This window comes from Podarcis raffonei, chromosome 11 (genome assembly GCF_027172205.1).
Source record: "Podarcis raffonei isolate rPodRaf1 chromosome 11, rPodRaf1.pri, whole genome shotgun sequence".
Classification (NCBI taxonomy): domain Eukaryota; kingdom Metazoa; phylum Chordata; class Lepidosauria; order Squamata; family Lacertidae; genus Podarcis; species Podarcis raffonei.
In genome coordinates, this window is record NC_070612.1 from 29,331,903 (window position 1) to 29,358,849 (window position 26,947).

A 26,947-nucleotide genomic window follows, 5' to 3' on the forward strand; every position below is an offset into this window, starting at 1 on the left:
GAAGGGGGAGGCAGAGCTTTTCCCAACTATCAAATAATGGATGGCAATTTCACAGCAGTTTGCATCAAAATGAGCAAATCTATTCCACAGGACTGAGCTATTAAGATTAAGGCACAGGTTGGCTATGTAGAACTGGAGAAGCTGAGACCAGTCTTTTTACTGCTAAAGCAGAGAAGTATAGTTCTAATAATGAACATGAATTTTACAAAGCCACTTTATTTTGCATTACAGTGAGAGTAGCAACTTTATGATAAACTTGACAGAAGTCTGACCAAATTGTTTTGGAAAATATATTCTATATTAGATTTATTTTGGAAGATATATTACATTGTGAATATACTGTGTATAAAATTATTTTAAAACATTTGATAATTTATATAAACACAAATATATATACCATTTACAATGTTTGGAAAATGTAAACAAATGAAATTAACATTTCTCTTCATAATCTTTAATATTTGATTGGTAAAATTCCTTCACTTAAGAGCTAAATATCATTTATCATATCTTTATGAGATCAGTTATTGGAGAATTAGACACACAGGCTGGATTTATTTGATTATACAACTTCCTACCCTGTTTTTATTACAGTGAATCTGTTACACTGCTCTAGTCTTGCTGAATTAGTCTAGTTGACTTCACTAAGTGCATTGCCTTCTTAATCATTAATTCGGGAAGGCAGAGCCTTTTGGACAATTGCACTGAAAACAGTTTCTACAAAGCCACAGAACAGAAAATGTTCCAACAGTACAATTTAGGTCTGTCCAAGGGCTCTTGGATATTGATAACCGTAAACAAGTTTAAAAAATCTTTTTCTTCTCATTCAAATGAGGCATAGTAGTTGCCCCATATCCAAGGTACAGAGTTAGTATTAAGATAATTTAGCCTAGTCTAGATGGTACATGAAGTTCTGACTGCCTACAGGGAGAGATCAGATCTCCTGTTTAAATTAACAGGAGTTAGGATTTTGGTGTGTGTGGTTGATACTTCAAGTGTTTGAATGTAGGGTGCTAAATATACTACAACTTCATCACTGCCTGCAATAAACTTTTTGTATAGCACAACAGAAGGTGAACCAAGTCTTAAATCTTGGTATTACTGCTCCAATCATCATCAGCCCAAATTTAACAAGGTTTGATTTATGAAGCGTATCTGTTCATTACCAACTGAAAGCTCAATCCTTCATTTTTTCTTTTCTATCAAAGCTATGAAAATGACTTTTAAAGAAGTCAAAATATGAAGTGTTGTTGTAAGGCAAATAGTTGATAATAAATTAGTGATCTGAATAGTGTAAAAGTGTCTATAACATTTTTACAGAAATGTTAAGCCTGCATAATCCTGAGCAATGTACTTCATATCTAAAGTATTGTACTTTAACAGTGATGAAAATGTCCTTAAAATAAATAGTATTCATTTGAAAAAACTTTCTATAGTACACTTAGAATTATTTGACTTGGCTTTTTTAGATGTCGACTGGGGAACCACTGTTCCAGACCTAAAATGAAAGAAAAACACATACCATTAAATACATACCATTAAATTAATTAAAGTCTCACCATGCTCCCCCTTTAAACCTCTGAGTTCAGGAGTTTAAAGGGAGAGATTGGGGAGACTTGCAAAGTTGTGCAAGAGTTTTTGACAACCCACCAGTCAAGCATGCGACACCATGGAGATGTAATGCAACTGGCAGGTAAACATCTCAGCTCACCTGCCAAATTTGGTCTCTGAAGCCAAACCTGATAAGGATTTGGTCAGCGGCATCAAAAAGGGTCCCCACCCCTGTTCTAAATACTTTAAGAAATGTTTACACAGAGCTTACCGTTTTTTTCCTACTGTGAAATTTGTACTATTCTGTCCTCTGTCCAAGATTCCTGAAGGAAAATGAGGAACATTCACAATGTTTTAATTGAAAACAATAATAGATTCTGCAGGAGGTTTGTATGATAAGTGGGAACCCGGAGTTTGGGGACGGGAACTACCATACTAGGTAGTTAAGGGTTATTCATAATGAATGGGAAGCAAACTTCCCATTCTAGGTGGTCCTCACCCTAGGTAGGATTGATGTATCACATAACTTCCAGAGAACATGGGCAAATCAATAACCTGGCATAATTTATTTTATATCTTTATATATCCTAAGTTCATCAGAGTTCATAAAGCAGCTTTTATTTTTTCTGATGAAAAATAAGCCTGTTTCTTCATAAAACAGGTTATGGCCAACTCCTTTGCAAACACCAATGTGAATTAATTTGCTGCACCATATTTATGGTACTAATGTGTTCAAAATATATTTTGCATTTAAAAAAATGAGTGATAAACAGAATACTCACCGAGGCTTTTTGACTCTTCTGTCAGCTGCTTGATAATTCCTTTGTTCAAACAAACATCCACATGCCTGTTAAAGAGAGCAAGGTCTGCTGTTTTTTGTTCTAAATTGCAGACTGGGCAAACTAAAACCTTGTTTTCAGTAGCATCAGGAAAAGATGGCAACTTAATTTCCGAAGAACTGGGCTCTTCAAAATGTTCTTCTTTTTCCACAGATAAGACATTAGAGGAAAAATCCTTTTTTGCACCTGTATCAAATCCAAAGTTACTAGAATGGCTACACTCACTCTCCCTACTGTGTTCATCATCTTGCAGCTTAGGGAAAATGTCTGTGCTTCTGTTTGTAGCATTATCAACTATATCTGCTGACTGTACTTCAATCTGTGGCTTACTTGTTTTATCTTTCTGACATTCTTTCTTTTCCCTGTTTACAGACAACTCAGTTGTATTCTCCCATGATTTGCTGTTATCTGTAATATCTTCTTCCAACGTTCCACTAAGGCACCTGTCAATATGCCTGTTAAATGCCTCTAACGTGCTATCTTGATGTTCTTCAAAGCAAACAGGACAAATGAAGATCTGATGTTCACCATTATTCTCTGCTGGTTCAACTGACATCACTAATGACTTCATATCTTGCAGGTTCTGCTTGTTTGGAGACATGTTTAAAGAAGCTGCTTGATTAGTTTGCTGTCTTGTAGCTCGCTTTTTATTGAAAAAACTCTCCTTCTCAGAAGCATTTGGGAAAATTTCCTCTTCCGATTTCCTAGGAAAGAGCCTGGTAGTACTGATATGTTTTCCAGGCTCTAGGAAATTAACAATGCTCTTTTGTTGATATTTCTTTTCTTCTTCATTTAGAAAACCCGATACCCGTATACCTGAATATGATAAATATGCAGCATATAGTTTAATGGCAACAAAGTTTAAAATCTCATCAAAATGAATAGAACTTAAGTACAGTGGTACCTTGGTTTACAAACTTAATCTGTTCTGGAAGTTCGTTCTTAAACCAAAGCGTGCTTTCCCATAGCAGCGGAGGACTCAATTTACAAATGGAGCACACTCAACAGGAAGTGGAACATGTTCTGCTTCCAAGGCAAAGTTCACAAACCAAAATACCTACTTCCGGGTTTGCAGCGTTCTTAATCCAAGTTGTTAATAAACTAAGCTGTTCTTAAACCAAGGTACCACTGTATATGCAATTTGGACCAGAATTACAGTCTTGATACGCTATATAAATTGGAAAAAACTATTGCAAATAGATCATTTTAATAACCCTCACCATGAAAGCCTAAAATCTACATGCTATTCAAAATCATGGATTTTAGAGTTTTTGAAACATTGCTGCACTTCAACATATATGATGCCAAAGGAACATTTCTTATAAAGTAAGAAGGTTCTCTTGGTATCTTTGATTTTTATATATTAATATTTACGAAAGAAAGATTAAAACTCAAAGTGTTCCTGGTGCTCACAATTAGGAAAGTCTTATGCAGCAAAAATTAATAGAGTCTGGTAAGTTAGCATGCCTTATTTGGAAATCCAGTATTTGCATTTATGTGTTATTGGGAAATTTTGGCAAGTAACAGCAGAACAAGTTACATGGTAAAAGGAAGAAGAAAAGTATTATAACAAAGGCCATGAACAATAGACACGAACCTATACAATTTCCTGATCTCTTGAATTCTGTAGCCTTTTTCTGACACTGCCTGAAGGTTTTCAGTGGCATCTCCTTAAACATGATGGTATACTTTCTATTTTTTTTAAGTGAAAGCTGAGGTTCAGGGAAATCAAATTCTGCATAAAAATTCCCTTGCATACATTGGTAGATTCAGTTCATACACATTGTAGCACCACACTTCTCCTTTTTAGAAAACCAAGTAAATCTGTTGCCAATGTTGTTTGAAAGGAAGATGATGTATATTTTAAGAAAATATGCAATGTTATATTTTAAGAAAACATTCTAACAATTCATTTTACTACAATATCAATACTTGATGTTTTCCAACAACATTAAGAAGAGAGGTGCAATAAGCAGCACAGCCTTTTCCATCCAATACCTGTGTTGCACATAGAATTCTAACCATCAGTAAAAAAATTAAAATGATACTTACCCATCAGTCGCAGGCGTAAAGGTTGTGGGGCCACAGCCTCCGTTTCTGACCGAAGCAAGTCTTTAGCAACAGCAAATATTTCTTCTTCAGTAGAAACTGCCGACATTACTGTAGTAGCTCTTGTTTTTACTTCAAAGTTTACATTCTTCAACTTTAAAGTTACTGTTCTAGCCTATTAAAACCAACAAGATTTTAGGACTTTTTTTCTGAAATGGACATACCCTGAAATTATAGATCTAGCTTAACAATAAGGCAATCAAAGCCGTTGCACTTTTCACAATTATATATAATTAACTTTACACAGACATTTCTTTTTCATCTTATTTGGGGCTGCCAAGCAACTGATCATTCAACTGTCTTAATTTTGTTCAATCATAGAAATAAAAAGAACTATCTGCATTCCTCTATTTGTCGCATTCTAATATGACCAAGGAATAGAAACGGGAAGGGCTGTACAAACAGGAGTAGGCTCAATTCCTAGTGGGCTCAAGTAGGGTTTTCATTCCTATAAGCATATAGTACCACTACGACAATTCACTTTTACTAGACGCCTCTGAATGTTTCTCCTTGTGGTGCCATAAATGTCAAGATTAGGCAGGGTAACTGAAGTTCATACAGTATACCAGTCTCTTCAACGACAATGTTTGCCTTGGGCGGCATCTATTATGAATTAGATGAGGAGGAATAATGGTATACCCTTCAAATGTTTGAACATTATATGCTTGGCCAGAGCAAAACCACAGGCAATCCATTACTGTTCCTTCTTCTGCTAATTAACAGCTTTTACTATAATATCTGTTCTATGCAAAATTACTTGGTGAATTGATTTTAAGAGACACAAAATTACTTTAGGCTAAACAAATTCTTGCATAAATAATTCATATTACCAGAAAAAGCTAAAACAAAAATACATCCCATGTAAATACTGTAACAAGGGATGCAGAAGATCTGAGTGCTGACATTTTATAGAAATTTACCCACTTTAAGTCCTTCCTTTTTCAAATCCTGAGCAAGGTCACTGCAAAGTTCTTGACACAAGCTGTATTGTTCTTCAGCACTTATTTCATTAAATGTCCTGTGTGCCAAAAGAAAAGTAATCATAATCATAGCAATGACTAGTAATAGTCTATCCCCAAATAGCATAGAGAAACTTGGCCTTTTTTTTACTGATCCATGTAATAAAAATATTAAGGTTTAAGCTAAGCTGCAGAAATTTGCACAAACAAACATATAAACACCTACTAAATAATAAAGGCTTAAGAACGAATGGAGTGTCAGAAATGATGTTGGGTTGGATCCTGACTAAGGGTTGCATCCGGGGACTGCCATACTGCTCATGCAACAGACTTCTGTTTTTTTGCAGTGGAACTTCCCCACTTTTTCTCCCCTGCACCCACAATATCTGCTCCAAAGGTTTGGAGGACCCCCTGGAGCAGATGTTGGCACTGTGCAGGGAAAGGAGAGGAAGGGGTATGCTGTTGTATGAACAGAACATTGCTTCTGCAGCACTGAAGACAACCCTAGGTTGCTCTCAGTCTCCTCTGAAATTAGTGGGAATCAAGTTAATAATGACTAAACAGTTTACAATGATTTCAGTGGGACCCAAGTACAACTCCACTGGCCTGGATCCAACCCATTATGGTAATTTTCTCTTGATTTTTTTTTTAATCTTAGAGATTTTGCACCATTATTCTCACAAGGCCTTATGAATCTTGTTTTACAAATGCTTGAACAGCTTAAGGAAAACTAAACTTCTGAGAGTTTTTTATTATTATTAAAATGTGATTCTAACATAATTGAGCATTTAACTATTGGAGACCTAGGCATTCTTCTGGAAGACTGTTCTTTCTACCAGATTAGAACTGCAAACCAAATGCTCGTTACTGTTTCAATAAAATAGAGGGAAAACAGCTCAATAAGTTTTCTTGGAACAGTAATGAGCATTTTATATGGCATTACTAATCTTCAAAAGAAGATAGCTTTCAGTACAGTTCTCAGATTCCCTAATTGAAAAAGACTTGTTTATGCTAGAATCACATTTTTATCACCAAATAAACCGAAAATTATTTTTCCTCAAGCAGAAGAAGCTCCACATTTTGTGTGGTAAGCATGTTAGTTCTATATACCCTAGTGGGTTTTTAATCCTGCTCTTCCTCCCAAAAGGAGCTTGGCATGGCAAACAACAAAACAGTGAAATCAATACAAAGGTTCTAAAAGCCAATTGAGCACATACCTTTCAGTGCTCATGCTTTTTCTTTCTCCATCCCTTTAAAAAGAAAAAAAGAAGTGTGAGTGTCCAGGTGTGTTTATTTAACATTTATATATAATGATTTATCACCATTATTACAAATACAAATATACAGAACCCCACGTCGCCCCTCCCCCCCCAAATTCTAATCACTATAGCTGGATATGATCCAACAGGAATAAAAACATCTGTAATTTAAGTTTCACCCGTTTTGGTAAGTTGTCAGTTTCATAGTGCTCTTGAAAATGCACTTAGAAGAGCACAATAAAATTGAAAACATACGAAGACTCACCAACTAAGTTTCGTTCATTGAAAGATGCTGGGCAGAATTCAACACTGTGTAAGCAGAAATCACCATCCTCTCCTCTACTCTGCAGCCCCTTGCACATACCCAATATTTGCTCCAGAGCATGAGTAGGCAAACTAAGGCCCGGGGGCCGGACTCCAGTACAATCGCCTTCTAAATCCGGCCCGCAGATGGTCCAGGAATCGGCGTGTTTTTACATGAGTAGAATGTGCCCTTTTATTTAAAATGCATCTCTGGGTTATTTGTGGCGCATAGGAATTCATTCATTTTTTCCCCCAAAGTATAGTCCGGCCCCCCACAAGGTCTGAGGGACAGTGGACCGGCCCCCTGCTGAAAAAGTTTGCTGACCCCTGCTCCACAGGGTCCCCCAACCCTCTGGAGCAGATTTTTGTGGCTGCAGGGGAGCAGGGAGGAGGAGAGGGAGAGTCCCACTGAACAAGTGGAAATCTGTTCTGCTTGTGCATGGACAGCATTGGACACAACCCACTATTTTAAAAAGATATAAATGTATGTTGCTATTTTACAGTTAAGGATCTTAAGCAGGGCTGTGAAAGACTTCAAGCTCAAGAATACTGTGGGAACGGTTAGAGGAAACATATTATTGGCTTTGTTCCTTTTATGTAACAATGTTACAAGCTAACAAAAGATTTAGAAAGCATCTAAAACAAACACAACCCATTCACATAAAGTACCTTTCTAAATGGGTGGAACCCAAACCAAGGGAGATTTCCAAGAAATTACGCCAAGATGTTTCAGAGAAGAGAAGAGAAATTAGTGCCCTCTGCTGGTAAAGTTCTGAACAAGTCACAATGTTCAGAGCTTTAAGCATTTTTTCTGTTACTTTTCCTATGCCAGGCACCTGGAAGAGAGTTAATGCACACTAATAAAACAATGAACTTCCAGGAAAACAATGAAACCATAGTTTACAAACCTTTGCTCTGGAAGTGAGAATATTCATCAGTCATAGTTATTTTCAGTGATTAATAGTGGACAAGGTTCTGAGATTTGGAGCACTTAACATAAATTAGAAAAGGGCAACATGTGCTTAATTCATTAACTTAAAACGTAACATTAAAAAAAAAATAATGAATAATTATATGGCCCTGTTGAGTTCTGTCCATGGGTGGCGAACCTATTACATTCTTCTGCATTGACATTTGGACAATCACCAATATTCAAACAATTAGAAGAGCGGCTACCAACCTTTTCGGATCCATTGGCACATTTTGCATTTTAAGAAGATAGTGTAGGCACCAGTCACAACATGGTTGCCATGGGGTGTGGCACAACATAAAACTAGCAAGCACACTCATTGTTGCTTCATGCCCCCCCCCCGAACAACCGCCTGCACACAGTAAATTTGTTCTGATTACACAATATGGATTACACACACACACACACGTTTTTGCTGCTAACAATATTCCCAAGTACCAGAAAAGATATACAAGGTGGCCACACCAAACTAACTCCCTCTCGCACTGACACACAGACCACAAATACATACATCCGTCTGTCTCTCACACATACATGCAGACACCACTCTCCCTCCCTCCCTCCCTCTTACACTCACAGAGACAACACACACATACAGACTGAACATATATGAACATAGGCATACCTGGGGGGGCTACAGCTCCCCCCCCCAAAATCAAGTAAATAAATAAAAATACTTAACTAAAAGTATTGTTGTTGTTGTTGTTTAGTCGTTTAGTCGTGTCCGACTCTTCGTGACCCCATGGATCAGAGCACGCCAGGCACTTCTGTCTTCGACTGCCTCCCGCAGTTTGGTCAGACTCATGTTTGTAGCTTCGAGAACACTGTCCAACCATCTCGTCCTCTGTCGTTCCCTTCTCCTTGTGCCCTCAATCTTTCCCAACATCAGGGTCTTTTCCAGGGAGTTTTCTCTTCTCATGAGGTAGCCAAAGTACTGGAGCCTCAGCTTCACAATCTGTCCTTCCAGTGAGCACTCAGGGCTGATTTCCTTCAGAATGGATACGTTTGATCTTCTTGCAGTCCATGGGACTCTCAAGAGTCTCCTCCAGCACCATAGTTCAAAAGCATCAATTCTTTGGCGATCAGCCTTCTTTATGGTCCAGCTCTCACTTCCATACATCACTACTGGGAAAACCATGGCTTTAACAATACGGACCTTTGTTGGCAAGGCGATGTCTCTGCTTTTTAAGATGGTGTCTAGGTTTGCCATCGCCTTTCTCCCAAGGAGCAGGCGTCTTTTAATTTCGTGACTGCTGTCGCCATCTGCAGTGATCATGGAGCCCAAGAAAGTAAAATCTCTCACTGCCTCCATTTCTTCCCCTTCTATTTGCCAGGAGGTGATGGGACCAGTGGCCATGATCTTCGTTTTTTTGATGTTGAGCTTCAGACCATATTTTGCGCTCTCCTCTTTCACCCTCATTAAAAGGTTCTTTAATTCCTCCTCACTTTCTGCCATCAAGGTTGTATCATCTGCATATCTGAGGTTGTTGATATTTCTTCCAGCAATCTTAATTCCGGCTTGGGATTCATCCAGCCCAGCCTTTCGCATGATGAATTCTGCATATAAGTTAAATAAGCAGGGGGACAATATACAGCCTTGCCGTACTCCTTTCCCAATTTTGAACCAGTCAGTTGTTCCATATCCAGTTCTAACTGTAGCTTCTTGTCCTACATAGAGGTTTCTCAGGAGACAGATGAGGTGATCAGGCACTCCATTTCTTTAAGAACTTGCCATAGTTTGCTGTGGTCGACACAGTCAAAGGCTTTTACATAGTCAATGAAGCAGAAGTAGATGTCTTTCTGGAACTCTCTAGCTTTCTCCATAATCCAGCGCATGTTTGCAATTTGGTCTCTGGTTCCTCTGCCTCTTCTAAATCCAGCTTGCACTTCTGGGAGTTCTCGGTCCACATACTGCTTAAGCCTTCCTTGTAGAATTTTAAGCATAACCTTGCTAGCGTGTGTAATGAGTGCAATTGTGCGGTAGCTGGAGCATTCTTTGGCACTGCCCTTCTTTGGGATTGGGATGTAGACTGATCTTCTCCAATCCTCTGGCCACTGCTGAGTTTTCCAAATTTGCTGGCATATTGAGTGTAGCACCTTAACAGCATCATCTTTTAAAATTTTAAATAGTTCAGCTGGAATATCATCACTTCCACTGGCCTTGTTATTAGCAGTGCTTTCTAAGGCCCATTTGACTTCACTCTCCAGGATGTCTGGCTCAAGGTCAACAACCATACTACCTGGGGTATATGAGACATCCATTTCTTTCTGGTATAGTTCCTCTGTGTATTCTTGCCACCTCTTCTTGATATCTTCTGCTTCTGTTAGGTCCTTTCCACTTTTGTCTTTTATTATGGTAATCTTTGTACAAAATGTTCCTTTCATATCTCCAATTTTCTTGAACAGATCTCTGGTTTTCCCCATTCTATTGTTTTCCTCTATTTCTTTGCATTGCTCGTTTAAGAAGGCCTTCTTGTCTCTCCTTGCTATTTTTTGGAAATCTGCATTCAATTTCCTGTATCTTTCACTATCTCCCTCGCATTTTGCTTGCCTTCTCTCCCCCGCTATTTGTAATGCCTCGTTGGACAGCCACTTTGCTTTCTTGCATTTCCTTTTCATTGGGATGGTTTTAGTTGCTGCCTCCTGTATAATGTTACGAGCCTCCATCCATAGTTCTTCAGGCACTGTGTCCACCAAATCTAAATCCTTAAACTTGTTCCTCACTTCCACTGTGTATTCATAAGGGATTTGACTTAGATTGTATCTTACCGGCCCAGTGGTTTTTCCTACTTTCTTCAGTTTAAGCTTGAATTTTGCTATAAGAAGCTGATGATCTGAGCCACAGTCAGCTCCAGGTCTTGTTTTTGCTGACTGTATAGAGCTTCTCCATCTTTGGCTGCAGAGAATATAATCAATCTGATTTCGATGCTGCCCATCTGGTGATGTCCATGTGTAGAGTCGTGTCTTGTGTTGTTGGAAAAGAGTGTTTGTGATGACCAGCTTGTTCTCTTGGCAGAACTCTATTAACCTTTGCCCTGCTTCGTTTTGAACTCCAAGGCCAAACTTGCCAGTTGTTCCTTTTATCTCTTGACTCCCTACTTTAGCATTCCAATCCCCTATAATGAGAAGAACATCCTTCTTTGGTGTTGTTTCTATAAGGTGTTGTAAGTCTTCATAGAACTGGTCAATTTCAGTTTCTTCAGCGCCAGTGGTTGGTGCATAAACTTGGATTACTGTAATGTTAAAAGGTCTGCCTTGGATTCGTATCGAGATCATTCTATCATTTTTGAGATTGCATCCCAGTACAGCTTTCGACACTCTTTTGTTGACTATGAGGGCCACTCCATTCCTTTTATGGGATTCTTGCCCACAGTAGTAGATATGATGGTCATCCGAACTGAATTCGCCCATTCCCGTCCATTTTAGTTCACTGATGCCCAGGATGTCAATATTTATTCTTGCCATCTCATTTTTGACCACATCCAACTTACCAAGGTTCATGGTTCTTACATTCCAGGTTCCTATGCAATATTATTCTTTACAGCATTGGACTTTCCTTTCGCTTCCAGGCATATCCGCAACTGAGCGTCCTTTTGGCTTTGGCCCAGCTGCTTCATCAGCTCTGAATCTACTTGTACTTGTCCTCCGCTCTTCCTCAGTAGCATGTTGGACGCCTTCCGACCTGAGGGGCTCATCTTCCAGCGTCATAACTTTTATATGGCTGTTGTCTTTGTCCATGGAGTTTTCTTGGCAGGGATACTGGAGTGGCTTGCCAGTTCCTGCTCCAGGTGGATCACGTTTGGTCAAAACTCTCCACTATGACCTGTCCATCTTGGGTGGCCCTGCACGGCATAGCTCATAGCTTCTCTGAGTTATTCAAGCCCCTTCGCCACGGCAATGCAGTGATCCATGAAGGGGACTAAAAGTATAAAATTGTAGAAAGATTTTGACAGATCTTTCTGAGCACTTGTGGTTAAAAGAAATTAATTTTTAAAAACTGTTGTTGAGACATCTCATTCTGAATCTGCTAGACAGAGCCAGACAGAGGATGATGACGGGTGGGTGTCCTGCCCACCCCATATAACCCATATAAATCCTGGCTACGCCCATGTATATGCAGACCTCATCCCCTTTCTCTCTCTCACACAGAGCACACATCACAAACTTCCTCCTTAGTCTCATACATGTACAGACTACAGATATACACACATGTTATTTACATACTTGCCTTCTCTCTCTCTCTCTCTCTCTCTCTCTCTCACACACACACACACACACACACACACACACACACACACACATTGAGGAATGCCCATCTACTGAGAGGACAGGACAATTTCTATCACTCCTACCCGCCACTTAAATTAAAAATTTTAAGCCACTCTGCAGGGATAAGCAACTGCCTGTTACCAGCTCCATGTGGCTGGTGGGCAATAAATTGCTGGTGAGGAATCCCCGCCATTCCTTTTCTCCCCTCACCCCTTGTTGAAAAACCCTCTGGGGGCTAAGCAACTGCCTGCTCCACTTGGCTGGTGAGATAACATTCCTTGAACAAACAGGGTGATGCTCATTGCTCCTTCTCTCCTCACCCCAAGACTTTGCAGAGGGAATCTCTGTGGGGCTAAAGCAACTGCACACTGCAACCTTGATGTGGCTAGCAGGCAAAAAATCACTGAGCAAATACAGCAATCCCTGTTACTGCTCCCAAACTCTGAGGGGGGGGAAGCTCTCTGCCTGCTCCACAAATGGCCATTGTTTCTTCTGCCACCACTCCCTCCCTCCCTCCCACAATCAATAAAGCCACTCCACAGACTGAAACAAAGAGAAGCAATTTAATTTACAGACACCCCGGGTTGCTTCAGAGACCCTAAAAAGGCCTTCGAATATCCTGCATTGGTGACCCCTGAGCTAGAAGATTCAGCTGAACTGTAAAACATGTGCATTCAGATAGTTAAGAAATTTTATGCTTTATAAAATGCATATATTCTACTGTGTTCCAACTCCAGCATAATTCCAAGAGCAATATTAATATCAGTGCTTAAATTGAAAGGGAAAAAAAGAGGTTTCAGGGCTACAGCTTTCTGGAAGCTGAATATTTTATAGAAGCCCTTGATCTCTGTACCTTTATTGGGGCCAGCTTCTTCAGACTGAACATTAAGCAAAAACAAATGAACAGACAGCTTGGGGGAGACATACACACAATGCTGTTGAGCTTAATGATAATAGCCCAAACTTCAGATTTTAGTAGACTATGCTAGTACAGTGGTACCTTGGTTCTCAAACGCCTTGGTACTCAAAACCATGGTTCTCAAATGGCAAAAACCCAGAAGTGTTCCGGTTTTCGAACGTTTTTCAGAAGCCAAACGTCCAATGAGGCTGTCGGCTGTTGTTTCCGGGGCACCTGCACCAATCAGAAGCTGCGCCTTGGTTTTTGAACATTTCAGAAGTTAAACAGATTTCTGGAATGGATTAAGTTTGGTGCTTTTGTTTTTCCATTTTATTTTGCGTTTTTGTCAGTTAATTTGTTTTTGTGACTGTGTGGAACCCAGTTCAGCTACTGATTGATTGATTGATTGATTGATTATGTGACTGTGGAAATGGATAAAAGCCCCCCATCGAAACAATGACTATCTTCAGTGCAGGTAAAAAATAATAATAATTTTAATTTTTATCATCTACGATACTGTCTTATTTATTTTATAGTGCAGTATATTGATTATTGCTTTCATTTTATGGATCAATGGTCACATTAGATAGTAAAATTAATGTTAAATTGCTGTTTTAGGGGTTGTTTTTAAAAGTCTGGAATGTATTAATCCGTTTTGCATTACTTTCTTTGGGAATGTGTGCCTTGGTTTCGGAGCGCTTTGGTTTTGGAATGGACTTCCGGAACAGATTAAGTTTGAGAACCAAGGTACTACTGTACATATATCTGATGACGGCACCCAGCATGGTCATGCAAATTGTAGGGCCCACCAAGCCCACTGACATCACTTTTTCTTTTTTTCAGGGATGTTATAGGGAAGATTATGATGGGTGGCTGAGGGCTCAGCCAGTGCTTTGCAGCACACTTCCACATAAAGAATAAGGAAAAGGGACTTGCCCACTGCTGTTGGGGAGGGGGTAGGCACGAGGGAGTCCACAACTCAGTCTGCCTAGAGCCCTCTCCAACCTGTTAGCATACCCTCCAACATTGCAGATGAAAACAGACACATTCCACATGCAAGGTTTATTTTGCAAGCTGCATCCCTCTGCTATGAGCACATTGCAGAAGGCTCTTAAATGCTTGCAGTGTTCATTTGCTCTGTACAGTTTTATCCTCCACTGAAGACAAGAGGATGATTGTTACTTTGGTTACAGTTGTACTAGGAAAACATAATGGGTTGGAAACAGAGAAACACATTTGGAAGGAGGAGAGCAGGTGATTTTCCTGTCCTTCCTCTCAAGCAGTCCTCCAAAGCCTTGCAGCACATTCACTAAATATTTGTTCACCTCATTTTTCAGTGATTCCCCCAGGCCACTTGTGTTACAGCCCTTGAAAACAGCTTTTCAGGGGTGTTGGAACAGGGTGGTGGTGGCTGGAACAGAAAGAGGTGCAGAAAAAGACATGGGCATTTATTTCCCTGGAGCCAACCTAATACATTAGCAAAAGCACTGCACTGCATAGTGTTTTAGTATTCCATGTGTATGCTTTTTGCGCCCTTAAAAATATCTATTTCCCATTTTGGGGATTTAACTTCTAGAGACTTGGGGGAGGGAGCTAAACCCTGAAGAATGACAACACGAGTACCTCCCACTCACATTTTAACATTTTTGCATATGTGCCAAATGCAGAAAAGGATCTGAGGTTACATCAAAACTACTGGGGCAAAAAAGAACAACAATGCAGCTCTCTCTTTGGCAGCAGTTACTCTAAAACTAATCGGAACACAAAAGTCCTTTGTAAGGTAGAGAGCAAAGGCAAAGAAAAAGTGGTAATCTTTATATTAGCAAAATCAGAGTTTAATATAGCACATTGGGATAGAATAAACAGAAGCCAAACTAGATAGTATTACATGCTGGCAGAAAGCATATTTAATAAATTTCACCTATATGCAAAGTTATTTCACAGCTTGATCACTTTGTAACTTTTTGGCTGATCACATAAAAGGTATTATAACTAGTCATACCTGATTCTTGTTGTTTTGAGCTACCCTAAATGTTTGTCTTATTTCATATTTCTCAGATTTTTATAGCACTTCTTAGCAAAGTACTCAATGCAGTTTTTGAAAAGTCTGAGTTCATAAACAACAGCACCATCATGAAACAACAAAAAATGAAAATATTAACAGCTCTGATTTTCTTGGTTCATGCTCTGGATAGAGAAAAGAATATAACCTACGGATCAAATTATTAAATTAAAAAAGGGTCCTCAAAATCACAGGTCACCATCACAGCAAGTAAAAGGAATCTTACTCTTTGGAAGATATAAGAGTATTAGTCACATTGTGATGTCATAGCACAGCATTTTCAGTGTCCAAGTGTAAATTATTATTTAAATGACAGACACAGTATACCGTGTTCCTCATCTCCAGTGATGTTATAAGGGCCAAGAGTTTCCCAAGGCATTTACTATATTGCTTACCAAATAGTAACAGAAAACACCACAGGTGTTGGTCACATTTTCCCAGCAAGATCCACACAGGTATCTTTAGTATATTCCTGATGTGGGAAGTCCTCAACCAAAAAAGATCTAACAAGAAGCCATGGATGGCACACATGCCCCTTAGAAACTGAGAAGTTTTGAATGTTCACTCAAACTTTGGCCTAAACCTTCACTTGCTCAAGTCCAATACAACAAACGGAAAGGGATACAAAAATTAAATGTTATCAGTGTATTTTGGGAGCATCCATTCCCTACTCCCAGAAAGCATTCAATTTTACAACAAAATGCACACAATCTTATATGGGAGTTCATACTTCATTAAAGTATAAAATAGTAAAGGGTTAAATTTAGATGCAAAGAGAGTTTAAGACAGTAAACAAGTCTACCAGCAGTAATAAGGATGACAACACTGGATAATAAATAAATCAGCTCACCTTTCTAATGGCTAAATCTTTGATGAAGTTCATCACAGCTTCTCTTTCTGGGGGGATTCTATATTGACCATTCGGTTTATTTTTATCACTGCACATTTTTGCTAACATCGTATTTGGAGCAATGCCTAAGCAAGCAAGCAAACCAACAAACAAACGTGAAACAAATACAAAACGCCAGCCTGCTACTTCTGCTGCTAATGATTTTAGAAATAGTTATGATGAGGTTTGTGTAGTAAACAATAATCATTTTGTTTTTGGTTGAATTTGTTTTTAAATATATATGCAGATCCTAACAAGTTTGACTGTAACAGGTCCTATGGAATTAAGTATGTATGCCGCCATTCATCCAAAGTCTATTGAGCAGTTCACACGTAAGAAAACAGCTGCATTTTTTTCTGCTGTCATTGTAAAGTTTCTGGACTAAAACCTTCCTACCCACACCCAGCAACACACAAGAATGTGAAAGGAACAGGAAGAAGAACATTAATATATGGCTCCGAACCACCTTAATCTGGCCTTGAACAGTGTTAATAGGTTGTTGAAGTGTGTATGCCCAGAGGTGCAGCGTATGCTACCGCCACTCGGGGCAGGCGCACAGTGCATGCCTCTGAGATCAACAGGGTGGAGAGGGAGCCTGCTGTGGCTCACCTTGCAAAGGGGCGCAGAGGGTGCACTTGCACGTTGTAGCCCAGCCAGGGGAGGACGGGGGGGGGGGGGCAAAGCTGCCACCAATTCTCATCTTCTTCACTCCTGGGTCCAGCCTGACCTGGGAATGGAGCTGCGGCTGGCTGGCAGCGTTGGGTCATTACGCGAGGAAGCAGTCTCTACAACTTCCCTGCGTGTCGGAGTCAGGCTCTGATGCACAAACCTGTCATGGTTGTGCCTGGTCATGACCCCTCAAAAAAATGTGCCTGGGGCCGCAGCCTCCTCACTCACCTCACTATACCACTTTGTATGCCATTACAAAGTAGACCAAGTTTAATAGCAAGGCTTCTATGTTGTTGGTTAAAGCCTGAAGAGTTCAGGACTTTCATTTATTGAGGTTGAGCACATGACTCTGATACAGCAGTTTTAGCAAGTCATTATGTTTATGTCAGTTATTTTTTTCTGTAAACAGAACCTGTGCATTTCTTCACATAACAAAGGTCTTATGAATCTACTTTTAAACTCTTGAGATGTACTAGAGAAGTATTATGGAACTTTAAAATATTTCTAATAATATAAATATAAATTTGCTTACCAGCACTGGCAGTAAGTCTTGTTTTTTGTTCAATCCTAAAGCGAATTTCCTCCACCACTTCCTCAGCTGATGCTCCAAAGACAACTGGCTTTATCTGAGTTGTTGACTGTTGGTGTTGTTGTTCTAGGTGCAGCACAGAAAGTTGAACAATCTGCTTATACATCAGAGTATCAACATCAAACAAGACTGATGAACAGTCATGTGTATCTTCACTCCAATTTGATTAATCACGTGTTGCTATATTCTGCTTGCCTCAGAATAAAAAGGGTCAGAAGCTATCAGAATTCTATAAGCAAAACTAATCTCATTTGCTAGTTCCCTTACACAAAAAGTAAATGTCACCTTCCTTTTCCCTCCATTTTCCAAGCTCTTGTAAATATTTTTTACAAACAGCACAAAAAATTCTCATTGTTATTACTGTACTGCCAATTACCCCAAGGCTGGAAAAACTAAGTCCTGCCCCAACAAAGGAGTACAGTATGTTTACTGCATTTAGATGAGCAACATAAAAAAATTGCATGGATTAAAACTGTGTACATTTACATAGATAATACTTCTTTAGATTAAAAAAAACACACCCTTTCAGCATTTACTTCTTATGTGGTATTAGTTACTTTCAGTTCAGGTTCACAATGGGATTCACTCTAAGCCCACATATCAAAAAGCATCATCATGCATCTGTATGGTGCTTTCTCTAGGAAAACCATGCTCAAAGTGGCTCACAAAAACACTGGAATAGTTTACCTAATAACATGCTTCTCAACTGTTTTGACCAGTGTACCTGTTGTAAGAAAACTTTGTAAAGAATTGATTGAGTACCTGCTCATCAGTTATAACTGAAGCTGTTGGGCAACATGATACATTGTGTACAGTTGGAGTGTCACCCTGGTAATTATTAAACACTTGGTCAATGCTCATCAGCTGCTTAGCATAAGCAAGAATACAGTGAGGAAATAACCTATTCTGAATGAATTATGCCACCAACTGAACTGAAATGGGGAATCTCGTGCAGAATAGCCTCAAGAATTCACTTGGAATTCCAGACTGTGACATCAGACTATTGATCCATAGCTTACTACTTGTCTCAACTTTGATAAGAAGTTCATAGGGCAATGTGGGGCCTGACAGCTGCAGCACTGTGAAGAGAAGCATGTGAGCAACTTGTGCCAATCAAATCCAGCGCCAGGTTTACCTCTCCCAGACTCTGCTCCTTCGCTGAGGAATGTAATATCTTGAAGGAGGAAACCTTTGGCCTGGAGCCTAATATTTCCCATTCTCTCAGCCAATTCCCTACAGGTTCAATGACTGTGTTGACAGGTCAAAATGGGGATGTGCAAAGTCCCTAGTGCGGAGATGGATGTTTCCTAAGGAACAAAACTTCAAGGGTACAGACTCTGGAAATTCCATTTCAAAGGGCTGTGACTCAAAGTATTACAGTCCAATACTCCTAGGTCTGGTCATGGTGCTGGGGCCTGTATCAGTTTCCAGCATCTCCTCCTGCTGCTGCCACTGGTCTTATTAATCTGGCCAGGCCTTCCTCGTCTGAACTGAAGTCAGAGCCCAGGCAGCTGCTCTGGATGGGGGTTGTGACATTTGCTTCTATGCAGTGTTCACTTGGGTGCCAACACTGCTTTGAAAAAGTGATACCCTGAAAATTAGCACCATGAGACTTGTCGGCAAACTATTGCTCTTTTAACGATGGCTGCAACTCCCCACTTCTGAAAACATTAATTCCACTAAGTTTAATTACAATTGCAAAATTAAAAAGGAAACTTCACTAGTGATTTCCTAAAGTGTTTCAACTAAATTGCTTCAAGATTAGCATTACATGCAAGCAGCTAATAATGACTACTAATATTTAGCCACATGATTTCCTGACTTAGCAAGTCATAATATATATAAGCAAGGTAAAATGTTCTTTTGGTCTGGCAGTTCCAGATAATTGCTTACCATTTAGAGCAGAGTTGTATGTTTTGATGAAATGCTGCCTTTTGTCTTCAGGCCAGTTCTTTCTTTCTTCTAAGTACTCTGTTATGTTCAAGTAGGCTTCATCAAGCCCCATGGGCATAAAGTGGGAATCATATTCAGCAAGTATTTCCCTAACCTTGGTAAATATAATTTTAAAAAATGTAAAGTTGTGCTGCTATAGCAAAAAACAATTTTTTAAAACATCATTTGAAGTACCATGCATTCAGTCAATACCAACACTGTATCATTCATTCTTTTAAAATTCCATTATGATTGATCAATACTAGAAGAATTTTAAATCATAAATAATTTATTGACTTTCCAAATTTGTACTGCATATGGTTCACAGTTAGAGCAACCTCGCTAGAAATAAATGTAAAGTTATTTACTCAGATGTGTGAATGTAATTATTTTACTGTGTGTGAACCTCTTTTTAAGATGAGATTTATACACCAAAGATAAAGTGACAGATACTGGTTGATCTTTGCTACTTGCAAAATCAAAACAAATTTTCTTCAAATTTAAAGGAAGAAAATGGTTTCCTCACATTTAAAAAGAGAATAGGGGTATGTTAAGTAAGCATCAATTTCTTCTCAGAGTTTATATAGGTTGACAGAAAAGAATGCTAATCTCAAATGTGAATGCTATTCAATACAACATTATTAGGAGGTGCTAATTGAGGAAATAAATTTCCTTATCTTAAGGCTAGGTCTGTTAGGAGGAATTCATCCAATGATGAGGAGGGAAGAAGTACCTTTCCCTCCTCCTTCCCACCAAACTATAAGGTAAAGGGTAGGTAAAGGACCCCTGGACGGTTAAGTCCAGTCAACGGAGACTATGAGGTGTGGTGCTCATCTCACTTCAGGTCAAGGGAGCTGGTGTTTGTCCACAGACAGCTTTCCAGGTCATGTGGCCAGCATGACAAAACTGCTTCTGGTGCAATGGGACACAATGATGAGTGTCAAAGAGCACAGAAACGTCATTTATCTTCCTGCCGCAGTAGTACCTATTTATCTACTTGCACTGGTATGCTTTCAAACTGCTAGAATGGTAGAAGTTGGGACGGAGCAACGGGAGCTCACCACCATCATGTGGATTTGAATCTCCAACCTTCCGACTGGCAAGCCCAAGAGGCTCAGTGGTTTAGACCACAGCGCCACCCGCATGTGCCCCACCAAACTATTATGTTTATCAAACTATAACGGCATTTTTAACACTTTACTTTTCCAGAACAAACTTAATTAATTAAAACATGAAGCTTAACAATCACCATTTGCAGTTCAAGGAACACGTGTAACAAAATAAAATCAGCAAGGCTGATATCATAACTATGTCTACTCAGAAGCAAGTCCCACTGAATTGAATGGGACTTACTCCTGGGTAAGTGGGGTTAGGATTGCACTCTAAATCTATGTGCATTCTGCTGTGGAAAGAAATTACGTACCTCTTTGCTTACTTCTTCATATTTCTTAAAGTTTAATGGCACTATAGTAAGATGTGGGCAGAGTTTCTTGGCAATAAACCCAGGCATGGCTGCACGTACCCCAAATCTTCTGGCATGATAATTTGAAGTGGACTTAAAAAGACAAGACATACTTTAAAATCATGCACTGAAGCCATTTTAAATGGCTTGTACATTGCGGTCAGAATACAGTAACTCATTAGGTATGCTGGGTGGAATCTACACATATATTTAAAAAACGCTGTGAAAATGCTTTTTTAAAAAACTTTTTGAAAAATTCATTTATTTTTGCATAGCTCACTTTCGCCATCTAGTGTCACATTAATATACTGCACTTTACCACACATTTAAAACGTCTTATTTGCAGCTGTATAGCTGAGTCCCTGGGCAAATGTAGAATCACCAAAATCAGGGCAAAAGAAAAAAGATGGCCAGTTGCAGCTGACCTGGAGATCTAACTAAGCATTTTTAGAAATATTCTGTTAGTATCTTAGGATCTGGCCTAAGTAAGTTCAACTCCATAAATGCAACAGTTCCAACCAGTAGTGCAATATAAGCTCAAAGGGGGCGAGTGTACCTACATATACCAATATATTGAGCCAGTATGGGAAACCTAATTCCTGAGTGCCAAATGTGGTCCTCCATGCCGCTCTGTTTGGCTCTCAGACTACTCCCCAGGCCACACTCCTCACAGAATCTATTTTGCACCTTTACTATTTTGGCCTGGATGAAATGTGCCCTTGAACGTGCCTCTTGCTTGTTCAGCTGGAGGACTAACAGGGGCATGTGGCTTTGTATAGAAACAAGCCCACCATCTAAAGGTAAAAGTGACATTTGTTGCTCTGCCCACTTTTGCCACTGCCCCCCCCACAAATGTCTTGTGGCCTTTGGAAGGTTACCCAGAAAGATTTGTAGTACTTAGGCTGAAAAAGGGTTCCCCTGATGCAGTTAGACTGTTTGACTATGGCCGTATACACACTCTTGTTTATTATGCATTCAGTGTACTTCCACCACCGATTTGGTAAGTGGTATACACATGACATCTGCCAAAATCCACACCTATCCTGTATCTGTCTTTTCGTTCCTTAGGAAACACTGTGTTTTGATGTGGTTTTTTTCCCCAAACCAGCAGCAGTCCAAATTGAGAAAAAGAGTGACTTACCTAGCTATGTTTTAAGCCAGTATTATGTACATTGATCCCCACCCGCCATGAATCTCACTGGGTGTCCTTAGGCCAGTCACTATCTCTTGCCTAACTTACTCTACTGGGTTTTCATGAAAATAAATGGTGGTGAGAGAACCATGCATACTGCCTTAAACTTGCTGAGGGAAAATGTGAGATTAAAATGTAATAAACAAACGAACATGGTTTTCTGAACTAACTGTTCAGCTTGAATATTTCTTTACCACAAGTTTAGAAACAAGCTACTTGGAAAAATTGGGAGGTGGGGGGAGAGAATTGTAGCAAATGTTACCGTATATTCCACCTTACCAGCATACTTATTGACCCCACTGCTATGGGCTTGTCCCTCAATTCAGGATTGTCTCTCAGTTCAACAGCTGCATAAAAGGCATCCATGTCAATGTGTACAATGGTACAGCTAAGATCACGGCTCTGATCTAACTTCATTGCAAGCTTATCCATCTGAACATAAGTAAATATATACAATTAGATAGAATTAGACAAATTTTCTTGCGGCATACAATGATTCTTATCAATATAACACTCTAAAGGAAAGTAATATAATATACAGAGACAAATGGAAAAGATATTTTGGTAATCTTGCTGTGCGGGAAAACAGTATCTGATTTGGCCAAGACTATAAGAATAGCTTTGGCACTTTAGACATTAACTATTTTAGGACTGCTTTACAGCTTTACACATAAAGATAAACAATGTAAAGACATAATGGGCCTTGATTCATGACCTCCCCATGCCATTACAAATCATTCAGTTTGCAATGATGTGGAATAAATGACATTACAGCTTCTAATCAATGTTCCAAGTCACTGAGGTTTGTCTTACGAAGCAACCACCACGTGACTTCTATGCTACTTTTAGCTTGTTTATCGTGGCATGGGAAAATGGTGCACATGCATATGGTAATTATGGTACCAATCTTGCACTCTGTGTATGGGGAAAAGAAGGGCTCAGAGTAACTCATATGAAGCTCTAATATAAACTTAGTATGGCTATTTTATTTTATTTAAGCAATTTATGTAACACTTAGCTACAATAGTCTCTAAGCAGTGTACAAGAAATACAGTATTGAACGTGGGGGGGAGGGATGGTTAAAGCTTCATCTAAAATGCCTGCAGAAACAAAGAAGCCTGCAGTAGGTGGCAGAACTTCAACAGGAAGAGGACCTGTCTGACCTGAACAGGAAGGGAGGTCCACAACCTTGGGCCCACAATACTACATGGATGGCACTCTGTGAATATAAGCCATGCATCTGAATTAGGCCTTGGCGGTGTATTGATACATCATCCAGGACCAGTATGAGGGGCAGACCATGATGGCAGCTTCACCTGGCGGTATATTGTGGGTGAAACCGACGCCGCTTCTGAGTCCCTCTGCTACCAGTGCCGCTTTCAACATTGGGCCACTGGTAGCAGAGGGACTCAGGAGCAGTGGTGGTTTCACCCGCAATCTTTAAACAGCTCCCACCCACCCAGCTGAGTCAGCCCCAATGCCTCAAGCGCAAGCTGGAGAGGTATGGGGCTCGCTCAGCTGGGGGGTGGGAGCCTTCCTGCCCCCCAGAAGAACCTTACAAAGAAGCCCCAAGGTCCCGCGGGTGAGGAGCAAGGACCTCGGGGCTTGCTCAGCTGAGGGGAGGGGAACCCTCCTTTTCCTATCATGGACTTTGGGTGATTGGAAAATTTATACATAAATCTACTTGTTGATAATATATAACATATTTAAAAACCAACAATATGAATTTGAGCATAAGATCTTGAATATAATCACAGATACGTAGTAGCTTTTGAAGTAAGGAGGAACAATAATATAAATTTCTCCCACAGTTTTTCTATTCTGTTTTCCTTTTGAATTACCAAATCATTTTATTAAATCCAATTCCAAAGTGCTCCCAGCACTGCATAATAAATAAAATTAAAGAACCTAAATTTTTCTTTTTCTGTATCTAAACCACTGGTATTTACAGATTTTTTCCCCTCAGTCATAATGGTCAAGATTGCTGGGAAGGTATGCACTGACCTCACTCCTCACTCCCACCATGACAAGAATAGAAATTCAACAATAGCTTCTGAGAGCATTAAAGCTGAAGGTTAGCAGACTTGAAAGACGAGTTGAGGCACTTCAGAAGTATGCACACTAAGTTTGGTCAAGAGATTGCTTCACATATCATTCAGGTTTATCAAACAAGCTTTTATTTATTTAAGTGGTAATGCTTTGTCAAAAGTAATCTTAACTTCATGTTTATATAAGAGGCTAATACCATGGGTTGCCTAAAAATACTTTCCTCTCTTAAATGAATCAAGTTTATACATATTACCTTTATCTGTGCTTTCATAAGCTGTTGGTCGGTTACTTTACTTTTTAATTTCAGGATTTTTTCAATTCGCTCATTAACTTGTTGATCCTTCTTCAGCTCATTTTCATAAAATTTAGAACCCTGCAAAATAGATTTAAATTATTTAATATCCATCATTAGCCTTATCTAGTCTAGTGCAGTTTGATATAATTCTTACATAATTATTTTTAAGTTATAGAGAACATTAAAAACACATTTTAAAAATTTAGTCAGCCCCAGTATTTGTTACACCAGCTTTCAGGATGCCAGACATCACAGCAGTTAGCAGCAAATTAAGGTGAAAGTGGAGTCACTCAATAAAAATTATATGAAGATACTCAGAGCACCAGCAAAAGACACTGCCTGAATATTAATTTGCACACACATTTTGTTTGTGTGATGATGCGTTATTTTTGATAAGCCACTGAGCAACATGGTAAAATGTTATAAATATTGCACTAGGCTAGCATAATGTTACCAAACACAACATTTCATAGGCATTGCAACATTACATCTGTGTTACATGCACAATATTCAAAATTTGCACAGAAGACAGCAATTTTAAAAAGCAATCAATTATTTGGCATGTCACACTGATTAGAAATAATAATTCAGCTTCATTTTAATTTACAGTGTGCCTAAAATTTGATAAGCACTGCACAGAGATTAAAGATGAGTCAGTACTTGCCTGCAGACATATTCTCTTAACACAGATCACATCCCCCCAAAAAATGGATGTGGAGGATACCTTGCCTTCTTCACTAAACAATAAAGCATGCTAGTAAAAACCCTACAGTTTTTATTGAATGTAATCAATACCTGTGAATAGCTAAAGCATTTGTGAGAGTTTATACAAACAAACCTTGGAAGCTTCCATTATGATTTTGTTGATCTTCTCCTTATCCAGCCCCTGCATTCCAGCTTTGTTATCATTGAGGCCCAGTCTAAGCAGAAGTCCCTCTCTGGAAGAATCATTGCCTTTATCTGCATTTTCCATTGCACAACCAAGTGAACAGATTCTCAGTTCTTGCCCTGAAAAAAATAAACTGCATAATTTTGCTAGATGTACTACAGTGGTACCTCAGGTTACATACACTTCAGGTTACATACGCTTCAGGTTACAGACTCTAACCCAGAAATACTACCTCGGGTTAAGAACTTTGCTTGAGGATGAGAACAGAAAACGTGCAGCGGCGGCACAGCGGCAGCAGGAGTGGTGCTTCAGATTAAGAACAGTTTCAGGTTAAGAACGGACCTCCGGAACGAATTAAGTACTTAACCTGAGGTACCACTGTACTGACATTATCACATCATAATGCTACAGTACAAGAGAGGAGAACCTTTTTATGTGGCCCGTGGATGCCCTCCCTGTTGGCTGTGGCAACTCCTCTGCTACTGTGGCAGTCTCAGCAGAGCTATCAGTGCTCTGAAGTCTGGCCCTTTCTTCCCTACTATTCAGCTGTGGTGAGCAGTTATTAACATCAGGAGACAACAACCTCGCTACAAAGAATTGTGAGTGTGAAATAGTGGCTGCTGCTGCTCTATGGATGTTCAAAAGTGTATTCAGTGCTGTAATGATTCGGTTCTACAGCACACATTAGGAGCTGGACTCCCGCTCACTCCATTTGCCAGCCCCCTGCTATTCCCCTTGAGTTTCCCCTTCCCACCCCATGCAACTACCAGGTTTGCTTTTCAACTTCCCAATCCCATATCTGAAGCCACTTATCTTCTATTCTGCAGCCCTGCTTTCCACCCCATTTCACCTTCAGCCCCCATCTTCATGCTTCCCCACTCCTTTTGTGCAATCCCCTGCACACAAACCACCCCGTGGTAACCTCCCACAACATCCTCCTGTCACACAATGCAACTACTAAGCACCCTTTTCACCTTCTACCCAATTATGAAGCAGAAGAAGCGTCTCGTATCTCAGGGTGCTGCCAAGATTTCCCTTTACAGTATATAATGTAAATAACTGTACTTCATATTATTATAGATTTATTTTACTTTTTGAATGGATTGTACACACCTTTAGAACCATAGCCCAAAAGATAAAAATAAAAATAGGAAAAATAAGTCAACTGCATTGGAAGATTTTCAGTACATGAATTTCGATCTGCTAAATTTCTATGGTAACAACACAGAGCACAGGCATATTTTCTATACTACCAAAGTTGGTATAGTTCAGTTACGATTACGTTATTTAAGAATGTTTATACTAAATGTCTATCCTTTCAAATTCTTCATTCTACTGAATTCAAATTCTTTGACTTTTCTTCAAGTGGAGTACTAATCTTTATTTTATAAAGAGGCATCCTTAAAGCAGATTTTAGCTAACTATTAAAGTGAAACTCAATTCAGCAAAAGGCATTCACCAAAGCTTAAGGATCATCAAACCACCTCCACCCATATCTGGGCTCCTAAATACAAGAATCCTAGAGAGGCACTGTTTGTATCCACTCATAAAATCCTCTGGAACAATCAGGAGCATTCTTTCCACTTAACAGAGCTTTTGCAATTTTTAAGAGCCCTGGTGGAACACAAGATTCTTGTCAGTTTCAAGAATAGTAATAATGTCAAGGAGAAAGTGTGATTAGCTTGCATGTGCTCAGGAACTTAGGATGTTTGGTTTGCCTTAGGCTCTTTCAGATGAATGGCTAGCCTTCATTTAGCAATGA

At 39.4% G+C, this 26,947-nt stretch overlaps 1 protein-coding gene across 3 annotated transcripts in view; it reads right to left on the bottom strand.

Moving 5' to 3' along the window:
• Positions 1-200: 200 nt before the first annotated feature.
• The window catches only part of POLK (DNA polymerase kappa), a 33,814-nt gene continuing 7,067 nt past the window's right edge, over positions 201-26,947 (bottom strand). For 2 of the 3 annotated variants that reach the window (XM_053409270.1, XM_053409271.1), the window contains exons 2-15: positions 25,135-25,304; positions 24,255-24,374; positions 22,232-22,384; positions 20,722-20,853; positions 19,260-19,413; positions 17,310-17,432; positions 16,070-16,194; positions 7,690-7,856; positions 6,676-6,708; positions 5,424-5,517; positions 4,443-4,614; positions 2,334-3,206; positions 1,823-1,874; positions 201-1,498 (exon numbers count right to left, since the gene is read on the bottom strand). In XM_053409270.1, coding sequence (XP_053265245.1) covers positions 1,414-1,498; positions 1,823-1,874; positions 2,334-3,206; positions 4,443-4,614; positions 5,424-5,517; positions 6,676-6,708; positions 7,690-7,856; positions 16,070-16,194; positions 17,310-17,432; positions 19,260-19,413; positions 20,722-20,853; positions 22,232-22,384; positions 24,255-24,374; positions 25,135-25,269 — 2,418 coding nt within the window. In that variant the 5' untranslated portion in view covers positions 25,270-25,304 and the 3' untranslated portion in view covers positions 201-1,413. The remainder of the gene's footprint in view (positions 1,499-1,822; positions 1,875-2,333; positions 3,207-4,442; positions 4,615-5,423; positions 5,518-6,675; positions 6,709-7,689; positions 7,857-16,069; positions 16,195-17,309; positions 17,433-19,259; positions 19,414-20,721; positions 20,854-22,231; positions 22,385-24,254; positions 24,375-25,134; positions 25,305-26,947) is intronic. The other variant, XM_053409272.1, reaches the window with a different exon arrangement.